This window comes from Rhinopithecus bieti, unplaced genomic scaffold (genome assembly GCF_001698545.2).
Source record: "Rhinopithecus bieti isolate Rb0 unplaced genomic scaffold, ASM169854v2 scaffold_16180, whole genome shotgun sequence".
Lineage (NCBI taxonomy): Eukaryota > Metazoa > Chordata > Mammalia > Primates > Cercopithecidae > Rhinopithecus > Rhinopithecus bieti.
The window spans coordinates 17,624-28,650 of NW_016808502.1; the positions used below are offsets into that span (position 1 = coordinate 17,624).

The window sequence follows — 11,027 nt, forward strand, 5'->3', positions numbered from 1 at the left end:
GCTGCCTTCAGGCCTCTTCTCAATGGCCTCCCTCACAGCAAGGCCCATCCTCTCCACGCAGCAGAAACAAGCCCCAGCATCCCGACCCCAGTATGCTCTACACCCTTACTTAAATGCAGTCCTTTCCCATTGTTCAGTGTCCTTTCTCCCACTGAAATGCAGGCAGGGGCTTGCTGATTGACTTCTCCCTTCCCAAAGTCCAGAATGGTGCCTGGCACTTAGTGCTTCAAGCAACTACAGACTCCAGTAACGTTGGTCCATGGATGGATTAGCTGACATGACGGTTGGAAAGTAGACGTGGACACATTCTTTAGGAGAATCTGAATGAGGGCCCAAGAAGAACGGTGGGAAAAAAACAGCCACTGGCTCAGTGAGGACATCCAGCAGTGACTGGAATCCAGTTCTGACTCCAAAGACCTTGTGCTGTGGCTATTTGTTGCAAATAATGGACATTTTATAAAACTATCTGCAAGTAGGGCAGATTTGGATGATTCAAAACCAGGTCTGGGACTTCCTGCAACGTTAGCCTGACCCCACAGGGGAGTAAAGTACAGACTCCCGCAGCGGATCAGAGCTGACGCACTCACACCGAAAGGGCAGCCACAGCATCTGGTGATGGTTCACAAGAGTTCCCTGGAGGCTTTTAGTTCTATTTCCCATGAAAGAAACACACAAAGAAACACTTCCAAAGATGAAAGAATATGGACCAACATCTGCGCAACCTGGACTTGGGAGACATTGCATTCAGGGACGCACACTCTGCCCCATGCTGGAAGCATGGTAGATTTGGACTGTATTTCAGTACAACGGCAAATTCTCCATGCTCTCCACAAGCATACACAACCATATTCAAACACTCACAGGATAACACGCCCCCTACACTGCAACAAGGAAGGTTTACACACTTGGCAATAGCTAAGAACCCCAGCCAGGTTCTGTAGGAGATGAAAGGTTGCCACGAGGTGAAACTGCCAGGTGGTAAAGCCTTCCAGGATGTTTCCTCACATTTTCTCTGTTAAAAACACCGTAAGATACCCTGACAAGGAGACTTGCCTGGTGCTCATGATGGAGAAAGAGCACTGAAGAGAGAAGAAAAGCTACACCGGTGATGACCACATGTACTGTGCTGTGTACATGGCGTGCATTTTCATTGAATCCTCAAGACGGTCACAGAACCAGCAGAGCAGAGCCTGGGGAAAGTTCCCCTTAGCCTAAGGTTCTACAACCATCATGGGAACATGGGTTCTGAAACTGGGTCTTGCTGCCCAGGTTTAGCTCTACTCTTCCCTCTCACTAATACCCTGCCTAATGCCAGGCCTGGGCATGGGGTGCTATGCACCACCAGTCCACAGGTGAGCCCTGCAGGTGTGAAGGGAGCACAGGAAGGTAGGGGACTGAGCTGTGGACAACACAAGGGAGAAAGCCTTGGAAGCTATTACCTGGGAGGTTGGCGATTATGGGGTGATAACTGGGAAACTGCAATATAAGGTAGAATAAGAACCCAGGAGAAGAGGACAACTAAGGAGGGGGCGCTTGGTGAAAATGCAGAAGCCCAGACTCCTTTCCCACAGGCCCATGCCTGGTTAGCTCTGACTCCAGCTGAATAGGAAGCACAGCAAGTTTGAGACTCTCTTGGATAAACCATAAGCCCCAGTGTCAGGTGCATGTGCTGTGAGGACACATGAGATGTCAGTCTGTACAGGGCAGATAGAGAACAAGGCGTGTTCAGCAAATAAAAGCTTTACCTCCCAGCCTTCTGCATGGGTTTATACACATCCCCCAGAAAGGAAGGAGAGAGCAGAAGTCATGGCCATGAAGGGTGCAACTACTATTTTCGGGAACAGACAACTCTGAATAAAGAAATGGCTTCGTGGCTGAAGAGGCTATGAGTAGGCTTCTTAACCAGCAGGAAGTTGGCCAACCTCATCGTGCGGATTATGCTATTTTGGGCTGACTTCACACGCCAAGATGCTACGTGCATGGCTCCATGACATTCATGTTGGAAATTATTGCTGAGAAGATGGTAAGAGGCCAAACCTCAGCAAAAACAGCCATAGGTGCCTCCAGTGAGGGGCAATGTCTTCCCTCCCCACAGCGTTCTGCTGCTGTGTGGGGCTGCATCCCAATAAAGACTATTGCTGTAGGCACCACTGCATGGCAACCTGGGCCACTCTTCCTTCTTTTTTTTTTTTTTAATAGTATTGTGGTCAATTTCTTTTCTCTTCTTTTTTCCTTTTTTTGAGACAGGGTGTCACTATGTTGCCCAGGCTGGTCTCAAACCAGCCTCAAACCATAGTGAAATCATAGTGAGGATCAAGCGATCCTCCTGCCAGGAGTAGATGGGACTACAGGTGCATGCCACTGCACTCAGCTAAGATCATTTTTGAAATACAAGGTATGACAGTCAAGTCTGAGGAAATTCCTTTGACTAGATGGACATGCAGAGAAAACACTTCTAAATCTAGGAAAAGTTTACGAAGTCAGCTGGGGATTCACCAATTGCCAAACCATGAGGTTGCATCGCTGGTTCTGGTTATGCTTCCAAGATAAGCATCTCTGCAAGGACACTGAGAGGTGACCAGGGGATCATTTCTCCCAGAGACAACCACCCCACTGAGCCACCTTGACCAGACACCCTTGAAGGAACAAGGTTGACACCTCCCAAAGCCAGTTCTTTACCTTCTCTGGACAACTGACTGACCACGTTGGCTTGTATCTCAGAACCTTCTACAATTTAGATTTACACTGAACCACTGAGGATAGCAAACAGAACCCAGGATTCAGACAGACCCTCTAATGATTGTGGGCCTAAGGCTGAAGCCCACAAACCTGCACTCATCACTCATGGACGCTACTCGCAGGAAACTTTCCTTAACATCTTTTGTGTTAGCATCTTGTTTCATGTAAAAATAGAAGTAAAGTCTGAGATCAAGGGGGTAGTTTGAGTGAAAAAACTGCAGTATTTTAATTTCAGTTGGATAACCACAGAATTTGCTATGCATCCTACAATTTGCCATTAAAAGGAGACTATGGGGTTGAATCACATTTTCTTTAAACTTTACGTCCCTCAGTGCCCAAAAAGAGTGTTCATTTTAGAGTTAGACTGGGCAAAATAAACACTGGGTCACAGGTGATAGCTTTAGTTAGAAATGTCTTTAGGACAGGCCAGCATGCATGTTGTCAAACGACAATGTATGGCCCCTTCCCAGGGTCATGTGAGGCCAGTCACAGGGAAGCTGAATTATTCCCAATTGTCCCCACAGGCCTGGTGGCAGGAGGTGAGGGGGAAGGCATGATACTCACAGGAACTTTCCGTTTGTCTTTGATCCTATCAGGACAATTTGCTCAGACTCTTCCCGAGAGATTTTTCCGTGGAACCAAGGCATTTTTTCATGGGCTGTGGTGGCGATCAGCTTCTCCAGCTGAGGCTTCTGACTGATGATGGCCTGCTCCAGAGCCTGACCCTGCCACGTAGAGAGCAGAGCAGAGTAAACGATACCGAGGAAAAATGAAAATGATGCAGAAGGCATTTCCAGTCTGTCTCGAGTCCTGGCATGGTAAAACAGGATCAAACCTTATTCACTCATTCATTCAGTAAATAAAACCAGAAAGATCTTTACACATTACTTAAGTACTTTCAAGTGTATAAATAAAAAGCATATGGCTGGGCACAGTGGCTCACACTTGTAATCCCAGCATTTTGGGAGGCCAAGGTGGGTGGATCACTTGAGGTCAGGAGTTCGAGACCAGCCTGGCCAGCATGGTGAGACTCCATCTCCACTAAAAATACAAAAACTAGCCAGGTGTGGTGGCACATGCCTGTAATCCCAGCTACTTGAGAGGCTGAGGCAGGAGAATTGCTTGAACTTGGGAGGCAGAGGTTGCACTGAGCTGAGATCATGCCACTGCACTCCAGCCTGGGTGACAGAGCAAGACTCTGTCTCAAAAAATAAAAAATAAAAAAACCCATATATATCCTTTGGTGTGGCAATCCCAACCCTTTCAAAGTTTGTCCTGCAGATGTTGCATAAGAGCATAGTATGCGATAGATCTAAAGCAATGTTGTTAGCAGCGTTTATTCATAAACAGCAAATGTGTCCATCAATAGGTACTAGTTAAATAAATTACAGTGCATAGCAGGTGACACCAGATAGCCAAAGAACAGGTGATGCAGCTTCATGAGTGTCGACACAGAAAGTTCTGCAAGAGATATTAGGAAGCCATAAAATCAAGTGCCTATCAGTGTGTCTAGTAGGACCTTGTCAGATAAATAGAAACCAATCAACACCTATCAATGCCTCTCTGAAAAGGCCCTCCATGCACTGGGTAACGGTGGTTCCCTGTGGTGGAGAAACCCACACTGCTGGCACAAAGGGGCCCGCCCTCTCAGCTGTGGCTGTGAAAGGGGAAAGGCTCGTATTAGAGAGAGGCACTTTTTGGCCAAAGTTGATGCTTAAGGAGGTGGTTGTGTTATTTGGGCACACAGGGTACATAGGCATAGGTGTTGCATGTAGCCAGGAAGTCTGTGTGGGGTCACAGGGCCCCCTGGGTCCAGGGAGCAGGACCAGCTGTGGCCCACCTGCAGGTTCCATGTCTGCTTCACATATTCCCTGATGAGGTTTTCCTTCAAGTCCTCAAAGGGCCCAGTCTTGGGCTGCACCCCTTGGGGCCGGTTGAAGGGCTTCTTGAGGAGGCAGACCAGGCCATCAGACTCCTGGGAGTGGTAGTGGCAGAGGTCGGCGGGGCTGGCGTGGGTCCTTCCGCCGGCGATGGCGTAGGTGCCGTTCAGCTCTCGCTCGATGGTGTAGTGGTGTGCCTTCCTCCCGTGCGCCACGGACAGGGCAAAGCCGCCCAGGTAGTTGCGGCTCTGGCGCAGCAAATAGAGCCCATCGCTCATGCCCCCCTGGACCAGGTAATCTTCTGCCTCCTCCCGGGTGATGTTGCCGAAAAAGAAGGGCAGGTGGTTGGCGTTGTCAGCCATGCCGCTGCTGGCCATGCTTCAGAGGCCGGAGGGCACACGCCTAGGCAGGTGTCCACCTGGGCAAGACAGAGACAGAGAACTTTGGTGAGGAACCCACGTGGCAGGGAACATTTGCTAAAACCACTCAAACTCTTTCAAAGCGGAGACAAACCGTTCCAGCTCTGAACAGAGACACTTCCCTCTTTGGCCCTTCCAACACACAGTTGTCTTTCTGTTCACATCATTACAGTTTCCAGCATGCCTTCTAACTAAGCTAAAATCAGAGTATTTGATGGAAGTGACCAAATTAAATAATTCTTTTTTGTCGGCGGGGTGGGGAAGGACAAACATTCTAACAATAAACATACCCCAAAGAGAAGCAAACAGAAGGTCTATTGCAAAACAGGACTCTTGGGCTGACCCTAAGGGTCCCAGCGCGCACACAGGAGGCAGAATCTACATGAGCACAAACCAACTGTTCCTCCTGAGTCCAGACAATGTTAGAGAAGCCCTGCTCCTCATCATAGCGTCCAAGGAGGACGCTACCACCGCCTCACCCACCTGAGCTGCCAGACTCTGCCTGGAGCAGTCAGTCACACGCTGGTGCTGAGCCCCAGAGGTGAAGTGAGGCCACGTTGAGGGCCCACACGGAACTGTGAATTGCGGTCACCACAAGGCCTTCCCACCTTCAGCCCAGGGCTATGACAGCAACAAGCCACTGCCTGAGACATGAAGAGTGACACCCTCCCAGCTCCCGAAGCCTGGGGCCCATAGGCTGTCCTCTCCCCACTTCTCCAGACCACTTCCTGGGCAACTCCACTTCCCATCTGCAGGGCCCGTGTTAAAGAGATAATGCCTGTTCCCAGCCCATGAGGACATCTGACATAGGAGAGACATGGCTTACGGTAAATAAATACATTTCAGAAGCAAAAAGGAAGGCGGCCAATGCATATTTAACATGGAGAGTATTTCCTCTCAATCATAGTTGTAAATGAGAAGGATACATATTGCCAGCCCCAAAAGTATCCAACAAGGCACATTTTAACCAAAAGGGGCTGGTCATGAATGGAAAATTATCTAGATGACTCTATCCATTTATCCAGGGAGCAAAGCGCATGCCCCTCATAGTCCACCCACACACACACACACACATCCCCCATACCACATGCATACTACATGCACGTCACATACACCATGAACACATACCACACCTGCACTACACACACACCATGCCCTACACGCACACTATACACATCACACACACCCAAACACCAAAATACACACCCCACACCCACCAACAAATTTACACTATACACATCACACCACACTAATACACAACTACACACACAAACATACACGAAACACACACCACTACATTGCATAATACACACATACATACACTACACACTCACACACTGCCACACAACACACATAAATTACATACACACCACACACAACACAACAAACTACATACACACTACACACATCACACATACTACACGATATCCACATACAAACTACATACACACCACACACACTATAATACACACAACACATGCTATACTAATTACACACTACACATACAAAACACACACAAAACACACCACACAACTACATGCACACTACACACATCACACACCACACACACACAAACTACATACACACTACACACACTGCACACATTACACAAACTACATACACACTACACACACCACACATGCCACACATACCACACACAAACTACAATACATACACAACTACACATACAAAGCACACACTGCACAACATACACACCACACAACTACATTACACACTACACATGCAACACATTACCACATTCTCACACACCACTGCACACACGCCACACACAAACTAACATACACCACTAACAACCACTACACACACATTTCACATGTAACAGACTACACCACACCACACACACTGCACACACAACCATCATACAAAACACATACACACTACACACAACCACACTACATGCAACACAAAACACTACATATACACTACACACAGAAAACACATTACAAAACGTACACCACACCACTACATGGCACACTATTACACATCACACACACTTGCCCACGCACAATACACAAACTACATGCATGACACACACACCATAGTACACACTACACACACAAAACACACACATGAAGCACACCACACCACAGAACCCGCACCACGATGGTATGAAGTGGCTTCTTCTCAACACGCACTATCCTACAAGGAGCTACAAAAGGTAAGAGTGTCAGCCTGACACAGGCAACAGAGTTCTCCCCAGATGGTATCCTCAAGTCAGTACTCCTGGGCGAGCCCCTAATGAGCCATGGGTTTTATTATAATTTGAGGGTATTCATCATCATTTCCTGGCTTGCCTCTCACAGTAGTTGACTATCAGTGACTTTTCTTTGCCCAACAAGTTTCTAAAATTTCATCTCTTAGCAAGGTGTTTTTGTTTTTTAAAGTATATCTACATTTACTTTGGAGTCTAAGAATGCTGTTAACAGAAAGACATCTCTGGAAACACAGTGTGCTGATGAGTCTCTTGGAAGAAATACTTCTCTTTCGACTGCTTCCCTTTTCTACAATGCTTTGGTTGAAGGTCAGCCACTGCACCCAGCCTGCCTTTCCCCCACTCCACCCTTTTCCTGCAGTGGGTCTTCTCAGGCCTCCAACCTCATATCCATTGTTTCCCCAGCAGCCCAGCAGGTCTCACACTTCCACATGGCCTGGGGGCTCTGGTACACCCAGGGACTGGGACGCTGCTGTTCCTGCAATCCTGATGATGCGGATGCCGGGTTCTGACGCCATCTGAGACCAGGCTCTCCATCTTCTCTGCCTTCCCTGCCCAGGCAGTGCCCCAGCCAGGAACCCAGGAGTCCTCCGCAGGCCTTGCATTCTCTAAGGTTCATTTTCCAAGCGCCCCTGGTGCATGCTCCTTACTGCCCGTATCTATGACCCCTGCCTGGCTTAACCCTGTCCTTTCCACTGCTGCCCTTCACCCCTCACCTTCTGCCCTCCAGCTTCCTGATGCCTCCCTCTCCAGCTGCCTGGTCCTCCCTCAAAGCACACATCAGCCCTCCCTGCCTCTTCCAACATGCCCAGTCCACAGACCACACTGGACAGCACTGGGATGCTGTGGCTTCCCCTTCTTGTCCTCACCACATGTGCTTTCTGCTGACGCGCACAGCTCTTCCTCCTGGCCATCTAGGTCATCCTTGCAGACCCAGCTCAAATACCCCTGTTGCTGTGTACCTGGCCCTGATGCTTGTGTCCCCTCTGCAGGGCCCAGGTTACTTTTTATGTAGTTGCAGAACAGCAGACTGCACCATCAGCTCCAACTGAGACAGTAATTTTGTAGGAACAAAATTTTAAATAAAATGTGAGCAAATACTTTTTAACTTATATAACTTATATAAATCTTAACATAGCTACTATTTTTAAAATTCATTGGCTTGTCACTAATCATTACATGGGTGCTGGCACTTCGGCATGAATTCCATATAGAAGTGAATGGGAAGGAAGTGAGACAGGCTGTGGCCAGGTCTCGGGGAGCATCTGCAGACCCGGAGCAACCTCTAGGCACACCCCAGGGACACTGTGTGGCTCTGATGGTGCGTTGCAGGTAAGTTCCCAAGCAGGCGGCAGAAGAATGTGCTACACTGTGTCAGCGCCTATGTGGCTGATGGCCCTTTTCTGGCCATGTGACTTCCTATGCTGGAGTTGACCTGGGCGTGTTGGTGGTGATGGTTTGGGCAGAATCAGTGGTTCACTGCAAGGACAGCTTATGGCACATTTTTGGGCTATTTAATTGGGGGAATAAACAGTGTCCATGGTGTTCCTGTGCCTACCTTCTCAGGACTGGCACCCGCCGGCACCCACCCGGGGCCTTCTCCTGGTCTCCAACCTCCTCTTTCTCAGGCCACCTTGGCAGGTGTTGGCCATCTCCATTCCAGCCACTGCCCACAGTGGCCCAGGCTGCTGTTCTCAGCTCCACTTTTCAGATATCAGCTCTCAGTCAGTATGGCAAATCCAGAGAGTCTCACTTTTCACCCAGCCGTAGTCTTGGCCACAGTTATGGCATCTCTGCCACTCCCACCGAGACAGGGACAGAGCCTGCGACTTTCCCTTGTACGCATTCCTCCTGCACACACGGACTCAGCCCTTCCTGCCTGATGCTTCTGCCAACTCACAATGCTTAACTCTGACTGCAGGAACAGCCCATGGCTCAAATTCTCTTTAGCATTTCCAGGGATCATCTTCTTCTCAATAGTGTTTAGAACTTGCTCCCTAGTTTTTCTTAATTCAACATTCCCAGTTATTTTTTTTTCCACATGTGAAACTACTTCATTCCAAAGCACAAAACTGCGAAACAAACCAGGCCCCTTAGCTCCTCCTTAACTCCACCTGTACCCCTCAGCCTGCTGGGTCTGGCATGTCAATGCACACCTGGGCAGGCAGCGGTTCAGCAAGGAGGGTTTTCAGGTGTCAGGTGAGCTCCTCAAAACACTGCAAATCCCTTGCTCTTTTAAGACCTTTTTAATGACACAAGTTAAATGTGCACTTAGTAGTAGAAAGGTGTTTTTTGACATGAAATAATCTTTTGTAATGTCCTGGGCCGCATACCTCCCTTCCCTGCCTAATTTTTCTCCGCAGCATATCTCCAGAAGGCAGCAGTCCTCTCAATCATGATTCACTGTTGAATTTGAGTATTGTCTTATTCTTCCCACCAGAGGGCCAGCTCTGGTAGGCGAGCATAGGATGACCTTGTTCACTGTCCTATCACCATGCCTGGAACAGCTCCCGGTGCAGGAGAACTCATCAAAAAGATTGGTTGGTTAACGGGTATTCGTTTCTCTCCACTGAGCTCCTGATCTGCACATCTGCTTATCTGACATCCCCCCTTGGATGTGTAGCAGACAAGTTGACCTCCACATACTCCAGATGAGGCTTTTGACTCCTCATGTCACTCCCTCAGCAAACCTATTCCTTCCTCAGTCTCTCCTACTTGAGGAAGTGACACTGAGCACCAGAGTTGCTGAGGATGAGGCCCTAGCGGCTTTCAGGAGTCTCCCCTCTCACCAAGTCAGAAAGGAATGTGCTTTCTACCAGAAGCATTGGTCACTCACACCGATGCAGGGAAGCCATGAGCTTGCGCAGGAGCTGAGCTCCATCTGATGGAGTCACAGGGATGGAGAATCTTGAAGCAGGTTAGATGAGCTGGTCTCCAGGGTCCTCTCAGTAGCTTTTCTTTAAAATTTATTTCCAAGCCATCATATGTCCTTATAGCCCCTGATGCTGTCCTTATGAAAGCCACCGCCATCTCTCAGGTAATGGAAGTCTCACCTGGTCCTTCCTTTCCTTGCTGACCATTCCCTACCCCTGAAGGTGGAGTGAGGCTCACAAGGAACCTTTCCATCACATCGCAAATCTTCATTCCTCTTCCACAAGGCTCTCCTTGAGCAGGCCCGAGACCTGCAACCTCACCTTGCTCACTATCTCCACCACACTGTGCTTCTGCCTCCGGGTGGAGGCCTCTCCTGCCTCCTACTTGGCTTCCTCCTTCTCAGGCCTGTACTCAGAGAGTTGCATCATGATGATCCAGTCTCAGGTGCTGCTTCAGCCTACCTCGGCCAACCCCACACATAGTTAACTTCTCAAAAGCATCTATTACCTTTGTAGCAATAACACAAAACTGCCCTTGCCCTAAAATGTGAGCACCAAAGGTCTGGAGATTTCACTGTCTTGCTCAGATTTCAGGGTGTAACCAGAGGCTGGCAAAATCCTGCTCAGTGGAAACATGCTGCACTTTGCTTTTTAAGGTTTCTACAAGGAATATACAACTGACCCTTGAACAATGTGGGGATGCTGGCCACCCCCGCATGTCGTAAAAATTCCTGTATAACTTTTGACTCCCCCAAAACTTAACTAATAGTCTACTGTTGACCAGAAGGCTTACCTGTAACATAAATAATTGATTAACACATATTTTGCATGTTATATGTATCATATACTATATTCTTTTTTTTTTTTTTTTTTTTTTTTTTTT

The 11,027-nt window shown here is 48.3% G+C and overlaps 1 protein-coding gene across 3 annotated transcripts in view; it reads right to left on the minus strand.

Annotated features, from left to right (window-relative positions):
• Positions 1-11,027, minus strand: part of LOC108538610 (tyrosine-protein kinase SYK) — a 67,864-nt gene that overhangs the window by 17,311 nt on the left and 39,526 nt on the right. For all 3 annotated transcript variants that reach the window (XM_017886785.1, XM_017886787.1, XM_017886786.1), the window contains exons 2-3: positions 4,580-5,037; positions 3,304-3,464 (exon numbers count right to left, since the gene is read on the minus strand). In XM_017886785.1, coding sequence (XP_017742274.1) covers positions 3,304-3,464; positions 4,580-4,996 — 578 coding nt within the window. In that variant the 5' untranslated portion in view covers positions 4,997-5,037. The remainder of the gene's footprint in view (positions 1-3,303; positions 3,465-4,579; positions 5,038-11,027) is intronic.